The 25,182-nt window shown below is 32.8% G+C and overlaps 2 protein-coding genes across 10 annotated transcripts in view; one reads left to right on the forward strand and one right to left on the reverse strand.

The window, feature by feature from the left end:
* Positions 1-19,824, forward strand: part of LOC145297527 (abl interactor 2-like) — a 77,470-nt gene extending 57,646 nt beyond the window's left edge. For 6 of the 9 annotated variants that reach the window (XM_080143449.1, XM_080143451.1, XM_080143453.1 and 3 more), the window contains 2 exons: positions 10,817-11,050; positions 19,504-19,824. In XM_080143449.1, coding sequence (XP_079999575.1) covers positions 10,817-11,050; positions 19,504-19,667 — 398 coding nt within the window. In that variant the 3' untranslated portion in view covers positions 19,668-19,824. Of the gene's footprint in view, positions 1-1,633; positions 1,679-10,816; positions 11,051-19,503 lie in introns of all 9 variants that reach the window. The other 3 variants (XM_080143447.1, XM_080143450.1, XM_080143448.1) reach the window with 1 other exon arrangement.
* Positions 1,987-5,303, reverse strand: LOC145297920 (uncharacterized). Its single transcript, XM_080144260.1, has 5 exons — positions 5,173-5,303; positions 4,577-5,061; positions 2,820-4,306; positions 2,462-2,683; positions 1,987-1,990 (listed from the first exon to the last, which is right to left on the reverse strand). The coding sequence occupies exons 2-5, from the start codon at positions 5,045-5,047 to the stop codon at positions 1,987-1,989; spliced, it is 2,184 nt and encodes a 727-aa protein (XP_080000386.1). The 5' UTR covers positions 5,048-5,061; positions 5,173-5,303.
* Positions 19,825-25,182: the final 5,358 nt, after the last annotated feature.

The following is a 25,182-nucleotide window of genomic DNA, read 5'->3' on the forward strand; positions in this document are numbered from 1 at the left end:
TTTTCAAGAATTTTAACAAGAATGAATATTTTTAATATGCACATTTAGTGATTTAAAATGGTAGTCCAAACTTAACTAACTGACAGGCAGACTTAGAGAGGAATGAGTGGACTTAAGTGTGACAGACGGTGATGTTACTTGAAATTTACATGATTGACAAAGTTTTTCAAACCTAAATCTTGATGCTACCAGATCAAGCAACTTAAAGATATTGACTTCCTGACCTAAAGTGCACCAAATATTAATGATCTCATTTTTTTTTCCTTGGGCAGGGCACCATCATGTTCAGCATAGTCAAAAAACAATTTCCAAAAAGAATTAAACCTAACATAAAGTATTTGAAGATATATAAAAAAAAAAAAAAATTGAAACATAAAAACTTTTTCCAAAATTACTGGGTTAGGTATTAAATGACACAAGAAGGGTTGATATACCATAAAATAAAAGAACAACCAAATCAAACTTAAACATATGTGGATAGGACCTCTTTCGGAGCTGCAATGCAATATTATCAACGCCCTTAAGAAGCAAAAAAATATATATTAGCAATCGAGGAAATAAGTTTATCAGTAGAACAAAGGCATAAGCAGCTGTTCACCAACGTACACAAAGGGAACTAAAATAGGACTGTTAATCAAGGTGTGGCAATGAATAGGAATAAAAGGACTGAACAATGGAGGTCAGTATATTTAGAATTAGTTGACAGGAGTGGCAATGATTTTGTCGACAGTTTACAACAATTAGAAACAATTTACAGACCGTCTTGGGTTTGCAACGATTGAGAACATTTCTAGTTGAAGATAGTTTCTAGTTGGACAGTAGAAGGCATGCCATGGCTCAAGTAGATCAAGATAAGCTGACAACAACTGATGAACATGGCCTTGACAGAAGTCCCTAGAGCTTAACTGACATCCACAGTGTGTTTTCTATGTTTTCTTCTTTTGAGTTTATATTTTTATACTTGTAAATCCATGCGTGTCCCTTCGGCAATCACTAATATAAGAGATGGTGACACAACCAGAACTATAAGAGATGAACAAGACCATAAAAACAGCATTAAGGTAAACGTTTTTGTCGAGCTGGCGAGCATGTAGTGGCATAGCAAGACTGTAATGCTATTTCAAACATAAGCATAACAGATTAACAAATAGATTGACGGACAGTCTCTTTATAAAAAGGTTTGGACACATTTAAATGTTGTTTGACTTTGATTTTTGTAATGTTAAATGTTTTCAATTATAATTTTGCAAATGTCTGTCTTTATTCGAGAGTTGTTAATCAAAACAACTTAAGGTGATATTTTATTTTATGCTCAAACATGTTAGATATTGCGATCATTCATTTATTCATTTTTCAATTGATCGTAATATTTTATTAAATTAAAAGCAAATGTCTGGCTATTAAAACAAAAATTCTAACAGCCATTATTATTTGAAGAAAAATTTACATTTCTACAGTGTGATGAGGTGTGACCTTTCCCTTATAAATGTTACATCCTGGCCTGTTGCATAATTAGATATATTTTGTTTTTTTATAGAATGTTTCTTATCGGCAAAACAGTGTTATTATTGATATTTTTTGTTGTTGTTTGTGTGTTGTCTCATTATGGACTTGTTGATATTTTTATTCACAGATCTGCCTCTTCCCCCAGTCTTTACGAAGAACAACAACATAGAAGGTCTTCGAAAATTGCCATTTCTTTTTAGTTTTTCTCTGATAGTATCAACCCCTATGGATGTCTCCTTCTTTACCCAATCTGGTTGCTCAATTCTTTTCTTTGCCCAACTAGTGTGAATACACTTATTAGTACAAGTGTACATTAGGGTAGGTTGATTTTTAACTTTTTTTGGAAAATGTAAAAGACCTAGGTGGAGAAAGTTGCACCCACATGAGGGAAGTACAAATATATAAAAACTAGGTTTCTAACATCAGCTGTTAGATGAGCATTTGATTTTAAAGATCGTCTGTTTTGAAACGGAAAAATCCTTATCTGTGAAAGATTTACATGTGAAATTATTTGGTATTTTGCAGTTTTGATCATAGCAAGGAGTGGGTTTATTTATTTAAATAAACTATATAATAACTGGTATGGTAAATATTAAAAAATTTATAACTGCACCCCCCCCCCCCCATTTTTTTTGGAAATGGCATATTTTACCTTACTGTGTGTTATAATTATAAAAAAATTGTAAAAAGAATTGAATTTTTTGTTGTCAATAAAAAGAAGAAAAGTTTTAATTGTTTGGGGGAAAAAAAAATTTAAACAAATCCAAAACATTTCTTACTTCTAGGGAAAAAAGTACAAAAATCAAACTATTTTTGTAACATAATGTCAAAGGTCTCTCTATAAGCCCCTTTTGAAGCAAAAAATGGCCTCATTTCATGGCATAAAATTTTAGCAATAATATGTCTATGTCTTGCTTCAAGTCCATAGACTGAATGGCAGGCTTCTGAAGTCAACTTCACAGCCCTTTCAACACTTTGTGAATGAGCAGGCAAATCAGGCAAATCTGGCTTTCTACCACTCATCAAGAATTCGCGAAGTTCATTGTCTGATAAGTCTTCAGTCAAAGCTGGCTCTGACACTCCATTTTGAGAAAGGTCTATCAAATCCGACCAATGTGAAGCATTAAAATTGATATCTGAAATTTTTTTCAGACGCTTTTTCGATGGTTCCCCATTCCTGAAAAAAAAGAAATTATTATATTGAATTCAACAAATGAACACAATTTTTATTTTAATTAAATTTTTTGTTAAAATGAATGTATAAATCAGTGTAAACAATTTGATCAGTTTTATATGAACAAATGTTTACTTACCTTATGGTTAAAATTCTTTTAATAGCTTCTTCTCTCACTTCCAATTCATTAGATTTTATCATTGAGAAAATAATATTTTCAGGCAAAAGGGCAAAAGCGTTGAATTTAAGGTTTTTCAATGCTATTTCTTGAATTTCTGATGGCTGCTTTTTTATTTGCCCAATCATTTTAAAAATATACAGTTGCTGGTTATGAAATTTGTTATCTAATTTAATTTCAAACCAGCAAACTGCATAGACTTGGACAATGAATTTAATCAGATTGTGCATTTTTGTGGTTAATTCTGTTGCATAACTTTTTCGTGTCCATATGCACATTAATCTGATTGCCAGAGTAAGCCATCTTGACTGATTCAATGGTCCGATCCTCCAGGCTGCATACTTAGGATTTACTTTGCCCCTCGAAATTCCTACTGAATATTCTAACAGTAATCTCTGGTCACCAGATAGATCCTTATTTTCTGTTAATTTAGAGTAAATAGTCTCTAAAGGACTACTCACTTGTAAAAAGTTAACTTGGGGCAAATGATGTTGATTGCTGGCACATAATTTTCCAAGTGGGCCTGTAAAAGATGTTGGGCTTTTGCCACTTCCATCAATGGATTTAAATATTGCCCTAAAAGGGAGCTCATTCTGATGGAGGGAACATCCAATTGTGTGTAGTTTCCTTTTGATGTTATCTTCTAAGGAAGAGACTAGTCCTGATTTGCATCCTGTGTTGGTGCTAGTGTTGTCCAAAAGGACAGCCTTTAGTGTTTGAACACTTTCATATTGTTTTAACACTTGGAACACCTCATTTGCCAGAACAGCACCTGTGGCTCCAACAGTGGGGATCACTCTATGAGTAAGGTATTTCCCATTACTTCCGCATCCCATCTCTTTTGTAAAAGTCAAATGATGTTCTTGTCTTTTAGATTTTCTTTGTATTTTGTTCCCTTTATCATCAACAGTTTCTTGGTAAAATAATGTATCTTTGTCGTGTTTCCCATCGACACCAATGCAGATAAGATTGCTAATTTTTTCATTATGCTTTTGATAGGCACTATTTTTTGTTCTTTCTTTTTCCCTATCAATTTTGGATTTGTCCAAAAAAATATTTTTTAAATCAATGTTTGGTTTCAGAAGGCCCACAGCCTGCAGATCTAAAAGAAAAGCATTTGCGAGACTTGCTCCTAAATTGGACGAGACATCACCCCTGATGAGTTCAATTGCATAACGTGGGATTTTTATAAGGCTGTAAATACTCTTACATTCTCCCTCTGGTTCAAAACTTTCATCTGTTTCATCACTATTTTCTGAAGGAAGAATATTTTGGTCTTGGGATGTTGAAGCAACAGGAGGGGATGAATCAACTTGCTTTTCTCTTGACACAAATAACTTTTTAGATTTTGCTACTGCTGCTGTATCAACAGGTCCCAGTTGAAAATTGCCTTTGGGTCCAATTTTATTTCTTTGGTCCTTCAAATATTCTCGATCTTCCAGAGGAACCTGAAATATACAATTTGACAAATGTTAATTCTATTCTTCTCTGGTTTTAGAAATAATGCTATTTTACATATAAAAAATTGTAAGAATTTTTCTCATTTGGTTAATGTCTATATCATACATATCTTAAATTAAATGAATTTCGATACTTGTAATTAATATGATTACAAGTATCGAAATTCATTTAATTTAAGATATGTATGATATAGACATTAACTTTTTTAAAAATAAAAACAAATAATTGAAAATTAAAATAAATAAAAGTAAACTTACCTTCTTTGTGATAGAACAGGTACACACTATGTGCTTTGCTTGACAATTTTCTTTTCTGCATTTAACATTTTTGTCACTACATCTTGCAAGTGGTAAATCACATGAACACGATGAAATGTCAAATAATTTGTCAAGTTTTTCGACCAGAATATTTTTAGCGACTTTTGATAAGGATTTTCTGTTTATTTGCTTAACTTTTCTAAAGCAAGTATCTTGCACTTTATATATAATCCATTTTTCAGTCAATAGGGGCAAACGGGGATTTACTGCCTTCCAAATATCCACAATTTCATTTGCCATTAATTTCGAAAGAGAAAATGCATTTAGAGTTGGCTGAGATTTCTCCATAAAGTAACTATATTTAATAACTTGACGGAAAGTAGGGGGTTCTGTAGTTTTTAATGGAGAAGGTGGGCCTGCAAATTTTGTAGAATCAGTACTGCGTGTAGAAATACTTCGTTTTCGACTCATTGTTAGAAAAATATCTGAAAAAATATATTAAATGATATTGTAAGAAATAGAAAAAAGAAAATTATTAATTTAAATTAGGAAAAATAGATAAATATATATAAAAAAATAATAATGGTTTTACTCACCGAAAACAGTTTAAAAACACAAGTCGATTAATTCACACACAAATAGCCTTGCGTAGAAAAATGTTATTTTTAATTAAAAAAACCTGTCAAATAGCACAAAGATATAAAATATATATTTCTTTCTCTTATTAATTAAAATGTGCTTAGATATAAAATGCAAAATGTAGTTTTTGTATTTGAAATCAGCCTGTTACTAAAGAGTAAACACAACACACGTGAGCGAGCGAGCGAGAAAATGAAACAAATTAGTAGACGGTGTTGAAGGAAAGATGAACCGGGTAAAATAAAGCCCTTGTTATAAATTTTTAAAATTTATTTTAAATGAAATCTTTAGCAGAGTTTCTTTTTTTTTCCGGCACTCATTAAGTTTTCTGAAGATAACATACATAACAAACAAATTTAAAAAATATTGCTTATACTTTCTTCATATTTTTTCTTAAAAAGAAGCGGTATTAATATGACATGCTTATTCTTTCATTTAACACCGGCATTCAGCGATGTACAGCCAGGATATTGAAAATTTTCAATCTTTAAATTCATTTGCTCAAAAAATTACGAGGTTTTGGGAAAAAATATTTTGCAGTGTTGTTATAAATGTTATTTAGCAACTTTCTCTACCTCAGTCTTGCCGTGGTTTCAAAATCGACCTACCCTAGTGTACATGTTCCAAACAATCATATTTTTCTGACTCCCTTTACCAAAAACAAAAAAATAATTGGAATGTTTCCATTTTTCTTATTGTCCTTTTTTTTTCTTCTTCCTTTCCTAAATTCTTTATCTGCATTTTTGAGATTTACTCTTTATCAAATTCTTGGAAGTGTCGAAATATTGTAAAATGTCACTTTTTTTTTTTTTTATGAGCAGTTTTTTATGCTACCAGATCATGCCATCTAAACACATCAGATATTGATGTTATTGTTTTTTTTTCCTTTCCCTTTGCAAAACTCAATTATGTTCTGTAAAACCAAAAACAAAAAGGTTTTTCTCTACAAAAACAACCAAAGTAAATACCTTAAATAAATATTTGAAGATGCAGATGGGCTTGAGGCATATAAACCTTTGGCAAAATGATTGAACCCAAAAAGAGTTGATATGCCATAAAACCAAACAACCCATCCTGTGCAGTTTTTCCTTTAAGGCTAATGACGTCTTTATTGTTTTGTTATCTAGTGCCTATTTCTTCATGGCTGTTGAGCATTTTTAGATGCTGTTCCTGAAAGAAATGAAAATTTCTTGACTTGACAAAACACACTTGTTTATTTTTAACTGCAATTAACACAAGTGATTCTAATACATGTTGTCTTTTATTCATCCTGGGGTTCAGTACTGGAAAGAGAGATAACTTCAATTTTCTCCAGCAAATTATTTAAGACCTTGTTTTATTTGATGTACACCAATTCACTATTGATCAGCTACCGTCTAAAAACATCCCCTAACTTTATCAGCGAGTTCTTAATTCTGTTTTCTCTATTCCCACACCTGTCAAACTTATTGAATGATTCCTGAGACATCATCTGGCTATTTCTATTTGGATGTACTCAAGCCTGCACAATATACACCACATAGATACTTTTCATTAGAATCTTAGAATCATTGTCCAGGAAGTTTCATACAAGCCTGCTGCACAAAAAGAGATGCTGATGGATTAGTGCTTGCTTGTGAAACATGTAAAAGTTTGAGAATGAATATTATCAAAACAAAATTCATCTGTGCTTGCAAGTGTTAGAAAGTTCCGGAAAATAAAGTTCCTCTGCTCAGTTTGTGGAAATGGAGTTTGCATTTTTTTTTTCTTTTTTTGTGGTGGTTGTTGGTACACAAGAAGTGCAATAAAATTACTGATAGTTTAAGGGAGGATAACCACTTGTGCGCAAAAAGTGGAATCCAATGGAGATGGATGAGAACTCTGATGTGTATGGATGATGAAGTATATTTAGATGGCAAAGCTATTAAGATTGTTCAAAAAAAATTTTTTTTTCTTGTGTGATACTATTAGAGCATAGGGTGGAACAGGTGCTAGTGTGATTGCAAAACTTTGGAGTGTGTGGAGTGTAATTAGAAAAATTCTATCATTAATAATCAGCAAAGCGTTACCTTGTTGACTAAGGGAAGAGTCTATTAGGCATGTGTACATAGTATGAAGTATGGAAATAAAATCTGGCCAGTGTGGGTGGAGGATATGCGTGGCATGGAGAGAAATGATATGAAAGTGATACGATGGATAGCAAGTCTGAAAGGCTGATTTCTTTTCTGATGATATCTGAACAGACTTTCATGGTACGACTACATTGAAAGAATGGATTAGAGTTCTTGTTCAGTAGATGTAGAACAGTTGAGGTAGCAGATTCAGTTCACAGGAGAAAGCCAAGGAAAACATGTGAGCAAACAATGATTGACTTGAGAAATAGGGTTAAACATAGACCTGGCCAGAAATAGGTTGCTTTGGAATCTGTTCTTAAAGTTGTTCATTGCATGCCAGCATCTGAAACGGACATTAATCTGAATATGATGATGAGATTTCTTGAAACGGACATTAATCTGAATATGATGATGAGATTTCTTGAACCTCACAGAACATTTTTTTGGAAATTCTTATTTCTGTTTTTAAATGTTCTTCACACACACAAAAAAAAAAAAAATAAAATATAGAAGCCGGCATCTGAATTATTTGTGCACGTGTCTTTAACTCCAGCTTGCTTCTTTTGTCTTGGTAGATCGGGCTCATTTTTATGACATGCAAAAAATAATAATGGAAAATTTTCTGTCTTTCAATAAGTCATCAATTTTCGGAGGGGGGGGGATTACTAGTTTATCTAAGAAAGTAGCAAAATAGTTGTTCTGGAACTCTAGCTAAAATGGAAATAAGGGGCAGTAAAGAAAAAATAATATTAATGTAGAAATTGGAAAAAGAAAAATACAAAGATCAAAGAAGAACTTAATTTTTAATTTTTTGTTGTTGCAAATTCTTTTGATAATATGCCCATCATATTCTATTGCATTTTTCTACTGTTATTTAATCTGTCATAGTTGGCCAACTTCACAACTAACAGCTTTGGACAATAATTCTTAACCAACCCCATTCCATTCTGTTCCAGATTTCATTGCAGCATATTACATCATATTGTCAGTCATGTTATCAATCAGCAGCCACTCAGTCATATCATAAAAATAAAGCAAAGTTACAGAATTTAGAAAAAGTGAATAGAATTAAGGAAAATTTGAAAGAGAAAATGTGATCCATTATATATGCATCTAATATTGAAATATCAGTACTGATCCAAACCTGATCCAAGACCACGTTGGCATCTTATGGCAGTTTATGGAAAGCAACTGAAAAAAAGTTGGCGGAAAAAGCTGACACAAATGCTGCCAAATGATAAATTCAAAAGGCTGAAAACAATTTTAACACAAAAAATAAGATTCATTGTAAGTTTAATTTTATGAACAGAAATGCATTTCTTTTTATTTGAAAAGTTTTTTTAGCAAATAGCTTTGATCAAAAACTATATATTTTTTTTCAAGAATAGTATCAGATCAGTGCCCCCCCCCCCATTAACAAAAACATTGTCTGCTAATTAACTAATTGCTTGGCTTTTTCCAACTGCATTTCCGTCAGCTTATCATAAACTATCAAAAGATGCTGACATGACCTTGAGTCAGATTCTGGATCAGTACCAAAATATTATTTCTAAATCATATGTGATGAAGAAAAAAAAACTCTCCTAAGCTCCGTTCCTTTGTCTATGTCTTGAAACCTGAAATTTTGATCAACCATAGTTTTTTACTTTCCAATTAATTTTTCTTTATTTCAGTCCTTTTTTTTTTTTTTTTTTTTCTTCCTGTTCATCTTACAACTGAGAATCTTTCACCCTATTCTTCTGGGCATGAAACAAATCATTAAAAGAAAAAAAAAAGCATGTTATTTTATAAAAATTATTAATGAATGTACTTTTTTTTTAATTTGAAAACATTACAAACATTATAAATGGTTGGACTACCTAGTTCTAAAAGGAAATAAATGCCACTAATTTGTTAATACCAATGAAAAATTAGGTTTGGAAAAGAAAATAAAGATAAATAAGCAAAAAACACTTTGTGTGTGTTTGGCTGTGGAAGTAATTATATAATGTTCTGATAGGGTGCTTTAATCCAAAAATCAGCACAAATTTAACTATTTTCTATCACCAATTTGGCATTTGCCCATTTTTAATATGCTAAAAGGTCTCTCTCCTTCTCTCTCTCCAAACTGAACCCAAAATAACTGATAGTTGCCAAATCTATAATTAAAGAAAATAGTAGTCAATTTAAAGTTTGCTGTCTAAAAAAAAAACACCCTATATTTTATAACTTTTTTGTTCTACAAAACCGTTGTCATATTTTCATTCAAATATATGTATCATTTGACCTGTTATTCTCATCTTCGTCGTTATATTTACAATATTTTAGCTGTTATAATCTCCAGCCTTCTTCAGGTACATTTTTTAAACTGTAAAGAAAATTGCAATGAGCACGGAAATTGCCTCAAAAACACAAATTCTTGCTGATCATATGCAAATGAGATGCTAGTGGTTTGAATAAAATGTTTTCCAGAGATAGCTGATTTGGATTTGAGATTTAACCCTGGAAATTGTTAGTTGAAAGTGCAAAATGGATAACACTTGATTATTTAGTCATGAAAGCTTATGAACCTGCACAAAATTATATATTCCACAGGAGTTAGAATTTTTATTTCATCAGTTATGAATGGGTAAAAGTATTTGTTATTTTTAGTTATTATTGCCTTCAACCACTAGTAGACTGCCACTTGTAAGCAATACATTTATTAATTGCATACAATAATATAAATTGTGAATATAATGCCCAGGATGAGAATTGTAGTCTAAATAATAAAAATTATCAATCATCAGTTAAAAAATATCTGAACTCTAATATGTAGGAATCTATTGGAAACTACTCAAGACATTTTTTTTAATAAAAAAAAAAAAAATGGGTAAATCATGCTAAAACTCTGAAAATAAAATGACTGGTAATGGCTTTATTAAGGTTATGGAAGATATTTGTTCACTTCTAGATTTGCTTCAAGCATTGCTTATAAATGAGATATGATTCCTAATATAATTTAAGACCACTAATGTGTTAAAAAGATGGTTGGAATTTTAAAGAGATCTCTCTGTTAGAATATGAGATAGCAAGTGAATGTCTGGCATCTGCTAGATGAACAGCTTGAACAAACTGATAAGAAAAGTGAGAAATCTTATTCTTGTTTACAAGCTAAGTGAAAAATTATCAGCAATAATGATAATGCCAAAAAGTTTATTTTGATTTAAGTATTTTATTATATTATATAAGTGGTTGTATTTTTATTTTATCATATACTTCCCATGTTTTATCAATTTTTTTTAATACAAACTTTTAATTTATTTTCTTTGTCTTTATATTGCACCAATCTTTTCCTTGTTCACAATTATCTCTCTTGATCAAATCAAATCACTGCCACTTATGTTCATTCTAAATTTTTAAAAACTGATATTCTAACATATTTTTTTTTTAAACAGCTCAAACTGCAGGAAATACAATCATATTTTTATTTGTGCTGGCTAAATTTTTTCAATTACATTTTTTGTCTTTTTTTTATAATTCCGTGCAGTGTCTCCTCCTCTGCCGCCTCCTCCTACCTTGAATCAACAGCAGAAGGCTTCTACCCCTCCAGTGTCTCAACATTTTGATTATCCTCCAGGAGGTGTGCCTCCACCTCCACCAGAGTTCAGTGACACCCTTGATGATGATCAACCTCTTCCCATGCCAGAAGAAGACCCGTATGCAGCAACGGGGCCAGATCTTACTGAACCGCAATGGATGCCAAAGAAATTTCTTGAAAAAGGTACTTCTTTTTTTTTAATCCAACCTAGCACTTACAATAATCTGTATAGTAAAAATAACCTCAGGCAATGTTTGGCTATTTTCAGTACTTTTAACTTTTTCATTCACATTGAGAAATCGATCCATGCTATTATTACCATCGGAGGATATGACATAATCACATCAACGCATTTGGTCTCGTTATATCACCAAAGTTAAACAATGCTGAGCCTGATCAGTCCCAGATTGTTGGCCATTTGAGAGTACTAGGACATGTATGTAGGATAACCTCAACCCCTTTTTACAAGGACTGCAAAAACCTAATGTCATCTCCTCTGACTGGGATAGATATATATGTATATATATATATGCAATTGGAGACTATTTGTGAATTTAACATTCCCATGACACTTTCTCCTTCAGAGGAAGCTGGTTCAATTCATCTTGAGTGAATGTCTCTGAATTGTTATAGTGATCACAAAGGTTTTAATGTTAATTATTTTGTAGTTATTTGTTTGTAGTTCCTAGTGGAATCTTTTTTAGTAAACAGCATAAAATACCACAAACATGACTCATTAGAATTGAGGTAAAGTTTTTACAGCGGCATTCTGTTTCTAAGAGGTTGGTATTTTTTTGTTTAGACACCATCTCACCATAGTTATCCACTACCTGGAGCATTGTGCTTGTCTCTTGTTGAGGTGTTCATCCATACAACCGTGTTGTTCTCTGAGCTGCTGCCACGTTTTCGTTGAACACCTTGGAAACTACTGCTACCCATGGGAATTGCGGGATAGTTTATCAAGGTTTACTCCTCTAGATCTACTATGTACATTTTTTTTAAAAAATAGGCGCTAAAATTAAGTTGACTGCCCTCTACAAATAAACATCTTTTAACAATTAAAATAATTTCAAGTTGTAGATGAATTTGCTATTTTATAATTGCCAACAGTCATTATATGAAAACATTTTTTGAAAATTGAAAAACCTTACTCAAAAATCTGTTTAAAATTTCATATTGTAGAATATTGGAATGTTTTTCTATTTAAATCTTTTAAAAATTATTTTTTAGGATTCTGTTTATTTGTTGCAATTTAACTAATAATATCATTGAGAAAAAGCATAATATTGATTTTGTATCCATTTTTTTATTTACAACTTTAAGGGAAGTGAAATAATAAATAAGCTCTTCAGCTTTATAAAATGTTGCAATTTTTATGGACCTAAATTTATTTTGTTTGGTTTTCGTAACCTGAAATATGAGGGGGTTAGAACACCTAAAAAAAAAAAATTTCCTTTAATTTAAACTTTAATTTAAATTTAACAAAAACTGCTTTTAAAATATAAGTTAATTTAAAATTGAATACATATCGAAAATTTCATGAAAATCTGACCATTAGTTGATTTTTGCTAGATTTTTTTTAAACACTGGTGTGTTTACAGCTTCAAAATGATCATTACATAGGAACATTATTTTAAGGTGTTGAATGTAAACACGATTTTGGTCTCATATTTTCATCATTTTCGTAGGCCATAAAAATTTAAAAAAAAAAAAAATTAAAAAAAATTACTAGTTTATTTGAAGTTTCTTCTTTTAAATGGTATAAAAGTTGTGATGATAATATTAAATTACAGTTAGATCATGTTACATATGGGGGAGGGTAAATCTGTGTCTCTTGTTGGAGGTACCTAAAGTTTATCTCCAGAAGAAAGGTGTGGCGGTTGAATGGTAAATATATGAAGCGTGAGTTTGGAAACCAAATGATGGAGCATTTGGCTAATAAATCTACTACGGGAAATGTGAAAGAACAATGGAAGATGCTGATGGATACACATGGATGTAACAAACTAGACTTGTAGGTGGACGGAAGGATCTTAATAGCATAGGGTGATATGGTGGTGAAACAAGGAAGTTGAAAAGTGTATCAAAGAAAAGCGATTGCATAGGAGTTGGTGGATAAAATGTTTCTTGAGTAAGGATGTGTCTGTGGCGACAAGGAAAACAATATGCAAATCCAAAAGTCAGGTTTCTAGGTATGTTATGAAGGGATTACCAAAAGAAAGAACTATTCAGGAAAGCTAAACAAGTGGCAAAGATAAATATGTAAATTGTTGGAAAGAAGTGCATTTAAAATGCCATTATGGGAAATTGTTGAATACTTTTTTATGAAACCATGAAAATCTAGAAATTGCTGAAGCAGTATCGGATTCGGGTATGAGAATTGAGATTGAAACGACACAGGAAGCCATAAATAAGATGTAGAAGAGTAAGGCTGGGAGGATTCTCAGATGTTATTACAAAAATGTTAAAGGCAAAAAATATGAAACGGACAGGGATTGAGATGATCACAGATTAGACCAATATTTGGACAGTATAGGAAAATGTCTGCAGAATAAGAGCTTTCAATTGTATACCCATATTGAAAGAATGGATGAAAGGTTTAGGATTAGTAAATGTAGAACAGTTGTAGAAGCAGGTCCAGTTCACAAAGGAAGATCATGGAAGAAAGTGATAAATATGGACATGAGGGGAAGCAGGATAAATGAAGATCTGGTCAGATAAGTTCTGATATCAATTTATTAAAGCCGTCCATATATGCCAGCATGTGATATGGACGTTAAACAAAGTATGATAATGGTAACGTAAATACATTGCTGGCCATTTTTCTTTTGTGTAGTAATCTATATAAATAACACAGATGTTTTTATGTGTGTCCTTCTGCATGTAAATATTTAACTGTTAAACTCTTAAAACTATTAGTCACACAAAATTGAAATTAACCAGATACACCAAGGATAATGAGTAAAATCTTTGTTTGGATGGATGAATAATGCATGCAGAAGTTAAGTTACAACTTGCAAAATGTTCATTTAAACTTGCAGACATTTTTATTAGTTTGTGTATGCATATGCTAATCATAGTTAAAAGCGGTTTAATTTTTTAACTTATCTATCTGTTAGGTTAGCTCAAATTGTAGCGAATGTGGCTGACTGGAGTACTAAATGTTTTGGTTTCGATTCTAGCTGATGGCACCCAAATTATTTTTTTTCTTTCCTTTTTTTTTTTCTTTTTCTTTGTAAATCAGTACTATACATATATAAATATTCAATAGAGAATTGGCTCTATAATAATAAATATGAAATCTGCATGAATTAAAATATATTGTGTTTTTATAATCAGCAATGTTGCCCCCCCCCCCCCCCGCCCTGCTAGTAGTAAATACAAATTACTTCCTCTACCGTTATTCTGAAGCCTGAACTTTAGTAGCCACCTTAATAAAAAAAAAAAAAAATTCAGCAAACAACTGTCTTTGTTTTTGTGTTTCAATAATTCAAATATAGTAAACCTCCGACCCCCATCCACTAATAATAGATTTAAAATGGCTGAAACAGTATTTACTTTGTTAGCCTTCAGAAATGATTTTTAAACTGCTTATTAGAAAATAATTGATGCTCATAAACTAAATGAAAATGTGACTTGACATACTCATGCCTCTGTGATTCCAGGTGGTTCTCCACTTGGCAACATCGCTGACTCCAATGTGTGCCATGGATTTATTCTCCTTAATCTTCTCTTCTGCCTTTGTCTGCCTAGGGGGTGCACCTGGGTTCACAAAAAAATAAATAAAACAACTAAAAAAAATCAATAAAAAACAGACCAATACTTTCTGTAAATATCAGTTGCCCACTGTGTGTGTGTGTGTGTGTGTGTGTGAGAGAGAGAGAGAGACACCAACTCTCTCCACGTAAAGATCCATATCTTAGTTTGTTTTTTATTTTTATTTATTTTTTTTATTACATTTTCACCCCAAACAAGGCTCATTACCACTTTGATGTCAGGGGCTACTATCAGGGACATAATCTACAGGGGTACTATATGTCGGTTCACATTACACTTAAAATTCTGCATGTCAGTACAGTTGGGAAAGCAGGAACCCGGAAGGAAATTCCACGCTGTCTAGCGGTTCTGGGGAAGAAACTACTAGAGTAGAAGGCTCTCTTGCATCTAGGGATCTCTACTGTGAAGGGGTGGGATTTAGCTGCTTGTCGGGTTTATTTATGTCGAGGGGGTACAAGTGCTTGCAGTTCGTCGTAGAATTCACCGTTAAAGTACTTGAAGAACAGGCAGAGGGATGCTACATTTCGTCAGTGGGACAGAGGCTGAAGCTTAGATGACAGTTCAGGACCTATCAAGTTGGCGACTCTCGTTTGAACCTTGTCTAGGAGCGAGAGACTAGTAGCAGATGCACCAGCTCAAATATGACAACAATACTCCATACATGGGCGAATGGTGACCTTATAGAGGTACAGGATACTTTCGGGCATTAGTAGCTTTCTAGCACGGTAGAGAGAACCTACCTTCTTTGCAGCGATTCTGGCAATGCTCTCAATGTAATTGTTCCAACTCCTGTTTCCTGTGAACGTTAGGCCGAGGAGTTTAAAAGATGTACTTTCAGATAAAGAGTCTTTGACCATTGCTATTGGTGATAGAGAAGGTTTCTTGTAATTATTGAAGGAAACAAGTTTAGTCTTGGCAGCATTGACTTTGTGACCATCAATTTTTGTCCCCATTCCACTATGGATTGGAGGTCATCCTCTAGTTTTCTGCCATTTCTTTAGATATGTGTTCATTTGTTTTCCTGTCGTGTCTGTTATAGAGCACGGTGTCATCAGCATATATACCTATCTCAGACAATTTTGTCAGGGAGGTCATTTATGAATATTAGGAATAATAGAGGTCCAAGGATAGACCCCTCAGGCACTTCCGAATTTATATCATATTGTTTAGATGTACGACTGTTGAGGACAACCTGGATTTTTCTCTTATCTAAGGAGAATTTAATTATGTTAAGTATTCTTCCAATCATGTCGTATAATCTGATTTTCTTGAGAAGACCTTCATGCCATACCCTGTCAAAAGCCTTAGATATATCTAGAGCTACCACTCTACCCTCCCAGTGCTTTGTCCAGTGAATGGTATATACGCTCAGAGATTACAGTTAGGATGTCTGCTATGGAACGGGCTTGTCTAAATCCATATTGTTTGTCAGTCAGAAGTTTAGCATCTGTAAGGTGATGGACTAGAGCTTGGTTAATTACGGACTCAAATATTTTGGCGAAAAGTGGGAGGAGGTTAATGGGGTGGTAATTTACTGGTTCAGTTCTTTTGCCAGAATTCTTGAAAACTGGTACCACAGAAGCAGTTTTCCAGCAGTCAGGAAAGCAAGATTCATTAAGGCATTTGTTGTAAAGTTTGGAGAGAACTGGAGCTACTACGGCGGAGCACTTTTTTAATAGCACAGCTGGGATGTGATCAGGTCCACATGCTTTTGAAGTGTCAAGATTTTTTATAATAGCATGCACCTGAGAAGGGGTGATTTCAGATCGTCTAGTGTGGCATCTGTCTGCAAAGCAAAGTCTGGGAGGGGGTGGTTAGCAGGCTCCAGTGTGGAGTTGGAGGCAAACTGACTAGCAAGTATGTTAGCCTTCTCGGTTGCTGAGCAAACAACCTCATGATTGTTGGATAGTGGGGGAATTGTTGATTGCCCATCATTTCTTGCACTGTTGTAGATTTTCCAGAAGTCACGCATTCCTAATTTTTCTGCTTTGATGCAATTTTTGGTGGTTTCAGTAAATTCTCTCTTAGCTGTCTCTATTTCTTTCTTACAGTTACTTCTGGCTTCTATATACTTCTATCTGTTTGAACTGGACTTATGTTGGTTAAATCTGCAGTACCATTGGGGAGAGTGGGGCTTGCTATAAAATTTCCGCATGGGAACATGTGCTTCAATTGCCATTTTGAACCATTCAATGATCTCATTTGCGCCCTGTTCAGCAGGAAGTGAAAAGATATTTCACCATGGGGCTTCTCTGAGATCCCTGATGGCTTCCCAGTCAGCCTTTTTATCATATCCCATTTTGAGCAATGGCTCTTCAGTTTTGGCCCTAGAGTTTAGGGTGATTTCAACAATTATCACTGCATGATCAAGCGTTCCCAAGTGGGCTGTGGGCATTCGTAATACAATCATTGAGAACTGTGGTCAGAAACAGATCTAGAAGTGATGCGTGTTGTTCTTGCTGGTCTGGGAAACAGGTTGGAAACGTAACCATCTGTGATAGGGAATGAGATATAGAGAAGCTGTGTGTTGTGCTACCAGCTGCATCTGTGTAAGTAGAAACTCCAAGCCAGTTTTTGTGGTGGACATTGAAGTCACCAAATACATGCACTTGTGTGCTAGTGTCGAGGTAAAGTGCTGTCTCTATGCTGTCAGAGACTTTGTTTATTAGGGTACAGTCCTGGGTCAAGGGAGAGCGGTAGAGAAAATAAAAGTAACTAATGTTATGTTGCATGTTAAGTCTAAAGCACATAAAGGCTTGATCGTCCGATTCTAGTTTTGTTCTTCTAGTCAAGGAGAGGGTGTTTCGAATGTAGACTCCAAGCCCGTGTATATGTCTGTCAGAGTCCTTACAGCAGAGTGGGGGATATCCGGGCATGTTAAAGTAGTTAGAGGGGATGGAGGTGCGTAGGTAAGTCTCCTTTACTGCTAAGATATCCGGAGTGCTTGTTAGGAGAAATGCTTCAACATCATTTAAATTAGTTCTAAGCCCACGGATGTTCATAAATGTAAGCCTCAAGGGAGGAGGCAATTTGGTTTTGTTTGAGTTTTGTCCTGGTTTAAGCGTAATTTTAGATTGTAGTTATTTTTTTAAGAACTTCAGTTTAGGTAAGGGGTGCTTAACAAGTGCTTATGCAGAATACCAGACATGCAACACAAGTAGACCATCAGTTGACCTTCCATCTACTAGGATTGTGGCTTCAGGATGCCCACCAGGGATGAGTGTAGGGTCCCTTTCCATGCGCGGCATGGCACTAAAAACATCCTGATATTATTCAACTGTTGATGGGGCAGCTGCTCTAAGCGTTACCAAAGAGTTAGGTCCCCTGTACTACCAGTCGAGAACAGCAGCCAGGAACTGTCAATCCGGTACCCTCAACCCATCAGATGATGGTCAACCCAATCTACTTGCACTGGCATTATGGCATTCAAGCACTCCCAAGTGCCCAGTTTAGAGAGATGGGATGTGTCGGGAGTGGGGAAAATGTTTCTGTCGAATCCCTGTGATTTCATCTCTACGCCTGGCTAATAGGCAAAGAAGGAGTATGGAAGCCGGGCAATAGACAGTGCCTATCTACTTCTTAAGTAGTTTAGGTTTGCAGACCGGTAATTTGTTTGAGTCACCAGCTCTAGGAAGGTTGTCATCCAAGCTGGAGAGGCCTCCCTCCCCTTAGGTTTAGCTTCAGAGTTTTCCTTCTTCTAGATGGATGACCTGGGAAGATGTACGGGTCCATCAGCACCGAGAGGGTTTGCCCCACGCCTGGGTTCTAATCCAGTTATTTCTGCAACCCCACGTGGGTAGTTAATGTTACTAGGTTAGTTTGTAAAGGTTATATACCTACTGAAAAATCACACTCCTCAAAGTGATTAACGGACATTGCTATTTCATTGTTATTGCTATTGTGAAGGAGGGGGTGAGTAAAAGTTCATGCAGTGGAAGCAGCTATATTTGCAACAGGTTTGTTGGAAGAAGTTAATATATGGTTTAATATTTTTTCCTTTAAATTTATAATTAAATTTTTTTTTTTTTTTATGTTGGCTTAGGAAATAGGATAACGCGTTACAGAGTGGCTTGATATTAAAAATTAACTAAAAAATTTTGTTTCCCAACCTATGAATATTTTAGATGGCAGGAGGGTTAAGATGTATGTTCAATGTAGATACAAGTAATGTCATTTTTGATATGAAGTACAATACCGTACAGGTATAATTGGAAGAAAATGATAAGCTATGGCGTATTCAGTATGTATAATAAAGTAAATAGATATATGGCCAGATTTCCAGTAGATGTGAATATATGGAAGTTGTAGGTATTAAATAAGTTTCAACTTCTAAAACAGATATCTTTAGCTTTCATTTTCTATCAAGGTTATGTTCATCTGTCAATTCATTTCCCCATCTTAATTTCCAAAAGATTTCTTGATCTTGTCCAAGCTGCAACCTATGTTTTAACTGTCTCAAACTCTCAACTGTCATCAACTGCTGCGCCCAAGACTGTTCTAAACTGTTCCAAACCATCATAAACTGTCGCAAAATTCATTGTCACTCTTAAAAGTGACCATAAACTAATTCTCACCATATTGACCTTCTTTGTCTCAATCATTGTCATACCTTGACCAATCTCATTTCAACTTCCTTTTATGTTTCTTAGTGAGCAAATTCCTATCCATTGTTTTTCACCAACCCTATTTCCTATACTGATAAACTATAAAATTTTTTCTTCCTAACACTTGGTGGGAGAGAGGAGACTGATAATATCACACACCTATTGTATCAAAAATCCTTTTGTTTTTCCAGTAGAAAAACAAATGTATAGACTTTTATAATATTTATGGACCTTTCTTTTTTTTTTCTTTTTCAGTTGTGGCCATTTATGATTATCAGGCTGACAAGGCAGATGAACTTACTTTTACAGAGAACGCAGTGATTTATGTGATAAAGAAGAATGATGATGGCTGGTGGGAAGGCGTTATGGATGGTGTCACTGGGCTCTTCCCAGGCAACTACGTGGAACCCTGCATCTAGTTATGACCAGTTATGGGCCATTCCACTAATACCACCACTACCCCCCTTTCTCTTGCGCTTTTGAGAAATGCAATATTCTCCGTCTACCCTTCACGGATATTTTATGGAATATTGCAATAATATAAAGTCTTTTCTTCTTTTTTTTTTTTTTTTTTTTTTGAAAGAGAAAAAATAAAAGATACTTGCCCCATTTTATTCTGAATAACACACACAACTTCATCAGATATAAAAAAATTTTAAATTGTCTGGAGAAAAGAAAATACATTTCTTTTATTCTTTCTCACAATGTTAAAATTTATATCTTTCCCTATTTTCTTATCCATTAGCAGGGTTACCTGGCATTATCCAAGTGAAGAGATAACATAAAATCAGTTTTCAAAACATTGTCTATGAATATACCTAGTGAAAATAAAACATTACTTCTTTACGAAACATTCAAGTAAATAGATTTATTTTTGTCGAAAACAGTTCACCTGTCGTTTTACACCATAATCGCAAATGAACACGATCATCTAAGTGTTACGTGCTATTGATGATGTTGAATAATTTGAATTATTAATGGATGAATTTCCACTGTGCTGAATGGATTTTAGCAGTTTGAAAAAGAGTTGATTAGTGGATTAGTTACAAAGTCACCATTAAAATAGCGCAGTGTAATTTTGTTAACATGTTATGGTGTCATGATTGTGCATCGATGTAAACAAGGGAGATAATTCCTGTCAAATTACATATTTCTATGGCAACAATGTAGATTTCCATGGATTTGAAGTACTTGCAGACAAACATAATTAACTTTATTAAATAGGTTGAAAAAAATCTAACATTTTAAACTCTGTTGATTAAATAACATCTTAACAATAAGAACGAATAGAAGAATTATGTTTCTGAATTCTTGAGATAAGGAATGATAATTTTGACGATTTGGATTATGTGTTCTTATCTGGAGTTGGCTTTTGTATGACCGTATCTATTATTTATAATTAATGGTTCCTATATTATATCCCAAGATGAGAACAGTAGTCCAAATATAAGAATGATTCCTTCCTCCAGTCAATTTAAAAAAAAAATCTGTCCTTGTCTAGAATTAATTCCTTCTATATTAAAAACAAAAAAAGAAAAATCTGTATGATGTACATATCCATAACAGAAAGAAAATATACGCCAAAAATCATGTAAATTGATGAAGTTTTATTTTTATAAAGAAAGTCATTTTTAAGCTAATTTCAGTGTTTTAGGACCCTCTTCCTCTCGATGTTAGGAATGGCTTTTTAAAATCTTCCAAATTTTAATTTTTGAGAGTTATCTCCCGTTTCTTTCAATCTGTTTTAAGAGGAATGTCTCTGATAGTTTCGCCTGAAAATCTGATTTTCTTATTTAAAAATAAAACTATTTGATCAATTTACATGATTTTTGGTGTATGATATTTGGTTTCCATCATGTGTATGTGCATCTTACAGACTTTTCTTTATTTTTGGTTTTAATATATAGGGGGAATTCTGGACGAGCACCAAATAATCTGATCAAGTTATCGACATAAAAAAAAGATTTGTCATTGAATACAAAAGGGAAGGGGGTTCTTATTTGTTGATATTTCTTAAATTGCTGGAAATTATGATTTCCATCTTTTATCAAACAGGTTCATGTATAAACATGTCCACTCAAATATGAAATTTATTTTGATTTATTTTTTTGTCAATTCGTAAGATTTGTTTTCTACAGTTATTATAACAATGCTTCTATTTGAACAAAAGAAAAAAAGCAAAAAAAAAAATGTTTAACTTCGATCAATACATAGTGTATATTTCTACAAAAAAAAATTAAACACTTCATTTATCTATTACATAAGGGGCTGATCTTGTAAAATACTTTTATAATATTGTTTAAAAAAATTAAATATTTGAATAAAACAAAATATTAAAAAAATAAATACTGCAGAAGTAATTATGAATTAAAAATATAATGAAAATTTCACTGAAACGCTTACAACCATCAAACTCTTGTCAAACTCTTGCATTGCATGACATGCCTTCCCCGAACCTGTTGTAACTTTGACTGTACAAAGGCTTTAATGTGTCATTGTTGAAAGCTTTTTTGTCAGCATGTGTATTCTTTCTCTCAATTGTCTATTATTTCATTGTCTTCAAATGAAACCGCGTGTTGCATGTACCTTTTTTTTTTTTTTAAATCCTCTTCATCATTCCTTAACCAAATATTTTCAACAATGATCCCAAATACTCGAAACTCAATCTACAGTAAAGCACTTTTGTTTTACAGTCATTCTTATTTATTTACCTGTACAATTTTGAATTCGTTTTCAAGTTTCCTGAAAGAAAGGAAAAACAAATAAAACAAACGTGTAAATGAAAGTCAAAACTGATAACGCTGAACAAGTGACATTTTTCAATGAAAATTGTTTTTATCTTCTTTTCGACTGAGAATTGTTTTTTTTTTGCTTATTTAAGTAAAGAGGATCCTTGTCTCCAAGTGTTTTATTAAAACATTTCTTATTTAATTTTTATTCCTTTTTATTTATTCTGTTTGTCTATCTGCATTTAAATATTATATTTAGTCAAGGTGTCTTTCTAAAAAAAAATTTTTTTTATTTAAATCTAGGTGTAGGTATACACCCGGGCACACACACACACCATTAGTTATCATTTCAAATGCTAAAAGATGGAATCAATTTATGCTCATAAATTTTTATTAGTTTAAATTTTCATTATATTACATCTTACACATTTTGAATTTTGGAATGGTAACTAATAATATACATACTCTGAAGGGGGAAATTTACTTTCATTGAGTTTAATATTTGTATAAAATCTGAAAATAATTTTTGGAATACATACCTCAGTCCTAAGAATGTGTGTGTGTGTATATATATATATATATATATATATATATATATATATATATATATATATATATATGTGTGTGTGTATGTAATATATATATATATATATATATATATATATATAAATCCATAATGGAGAAATCTGTTTTCAGGTATAAAATAAAATTGAAAGCTGCCATGCTAAAAACAAAATGAGTCACTCTTGTATATAAACATACATTCACACATGAGAAAATATAAAATTCCTCAACCTTAATTGGGTATTATTATCTTTCTATCTCTAAAAATGTAATCCCAAAGAACTCTTGGATATAAACATGGATATATTTGCAAATTTACTCCTATCTGTATATCTATTTTCCTCCCTCAAATATGTATTTGTTCCTTAGTTATGTTTCAAGTATAAAATGCTTATCTCCTTCATGCAAGAAAAACAAACAAACTAAAAGTCTAATATAAACAGATTCATAAGAAAATAAAGACAAGACCTTTTTTCTTTTTTTTTTTATTATTAATGTTGGTGTTAATGGCTGCTCTCCAGGCACTATGATCATTGACTAGATACTCTGTGATATTTAGAGCATGAAGGTCAGCCTTAATAATGTCCAGCCATTGCTTCCTTGGATGGCTGCTGTATTTGCCACTGACATCAAAGAACAGCATTCTGTTTGGTCAAAGGTTGTCATCCAGCTTCTTCACATGTCCAAACCATCTCTGTCTTCCATGCCTCAGGATAAATTATAAAGAGGCGCATTGACCATGCACCTCTTATCCATAGTTTTTGAAGAGCAGATCCATCTGGCCATAGCATTAGTGTTTCTCACAAGCCTGTTTGTATAATCAACAGTGACAGCCCAAGTTTTGGTGGCAAGTATATTAAATTGATCACCTGAGCATTTTAGATGATTAAGAATTCAAGTATTTCTTTAAAAATGCTGGACATTAACGAAATTGGATTTTACACCCTTGAAACTAAGCTATTCACTTAACATCTATAACTTATATATATATAAAAATTGGTAATTTCTCTGCTATTTTTTTTTTAATTTTTTTTTTTTAAATGCATGAGTTTTCTTTCTGTATGTGAACTACTTTTCAGCATATTTTCAATGTTTTTATTTTAATTGCAAATATGAATTCATCTCATCTTGCTAGTGGAATTGTTTTTATTTATTTTCTATATGCCAGTCTCTTGATAACTTTTCTAATTTAGAAAAAAAAAATGAATTCCTATAACATTGATTTCTTATATAATAATGTTTCTTTCATCTTCCCAAATTTTCTTAACTCAAAATAAAAAAAAAATTACAAATTCTTTAGAATACAATCTCGGTTTTGCTGAACATCTTTCACTCTCCTTATATTCATTACTGGTTACAAGCATCAAATATGGAATTGGCAATCTGTGTTCAAGTCCTACTGACATAAGTTCAGATTTTAAAGAGATGGAACCTCATGCCACAAGAGAAGTCTATCTGAAGATATTGGCTTTCTGACCTAAAATGCACTAAATATTGATATTTTTTTCCCTTTCCTAAAACTCAATCATATTCTGCAAAGTCAAAAACACCTTTTCTCTACAAAACAATTAAACTAAACGAATGAATAAATAAAGATATAAAAAGAATTTGTAGCATAAACCTATTTTCCAAAATGATCAGATTTAGCATTAAATAAACTGAAAAAGGTTCATATGCCATAAAACAAGTCTAAAAAGATGGAAATACTCAATGAATTAATTAATGTTTTTTTATTATTTTAAATATTTTTCTCAATTATTAATTAGAAGGCAAATACAATCAGACTCAACATTTGGACCTGACTAATCTCTGTTGCTCTTGAACATTATGCTAGTTTGTAAGAATCTCTAGGTTAATTTCTGACAATCGAAAAAAAATTTTTTTTTTTTTTTTTTTTTTTTTTTTAATGAAAATCGCTTGAAACAAGACTTGAAGCCACTGATGTAAGAAGCTAAAAAATACTTCAAGATCAAAACTTTGCCACTGATAAGTGTTAGATGGAATAAATTCTGAGCTAGAAAACAGCAATTCTTCCCTCTTTGTCAGAAACATTGCTCATGACATGTGAAGACTAAAGAACAAAGTAAGGTTATGAATTGCTGAAAGTAAAACCAAGATGCACTTTCTACTCTTTAAATTATAATGTGGGGTTGAGTTAGTAAGAAGTTATTTTTTTAAAATTAAGTGGCAAACTAAATTTGTCTCATATTTTTTTAAAGATATATTTTGTCATATTCTCAAAGTTTTTCATTTTTAACATTAAAGACATTTGTTGGACTTCTCAAATTTTCCTAAACTTTAAAGATTATGAAAGTTCTCCAGCCATTAAGTTTTTGAAAATCACAATCAGATCTTGTTTACTTCCCACCTTTTCTAAGAGCAACATAGAGTATTTTATTCACCCCCCCCCCCTCATAGACAGTTGGTCTGTTTAATATGGAGTGTACTGGACAGAGCAAAAATAACCTTTGTCATGAATGAGGGCACAGGTAAGAAAGCCCTTCCCCACCCCTATAAAAGAGTAGGCATTGCCTAGGAATATGACCTTGAACTTTCCAATTAACAGAATGTTTCATTTGTCTAATTGCCATTACTCACCTCTTTAAAAGGTGGGTACTCCAGCTATCTAATATCTGAAGCA

The sequence above is a fragment of the Euprymna scolopes genome, chromosome 18, assembly GCF_053919585.1.
Source record: "Euprymna scolopes isolate OS-2025 chromosome 18, ASM5391958v1, whole genome shotgun sequence".
NCBI lineage: Eukaryota > Metazoa > Mollusca > Cephalopoda > Sepiida > Sepiolidae > Euprymna > Euprymna scolopes.

Coding starts and splice junctions, on each gene's coding strand:
- LOC145297920 (XM_080144260.1), bottom strand. CDS start 5,047: ATGAGTCGAAAACGAAGTATTTCTACACGCAGTACTGATTCTACAAAA. Junction 4,307..4,576: donor CCTGTTCTATCACAAAGAAG/GTAAGTTTACTT, acceptor TGTATATTTCAG/GTTCCTCTGGAAGATCGAGA. Junction 2,684..2,819: donor AAAAGAATTTTAACCATAAG/GTAAGTAAACAT, acceptor CTTTTTTTTCAG/GAATGGGGAACCATCGAAAA.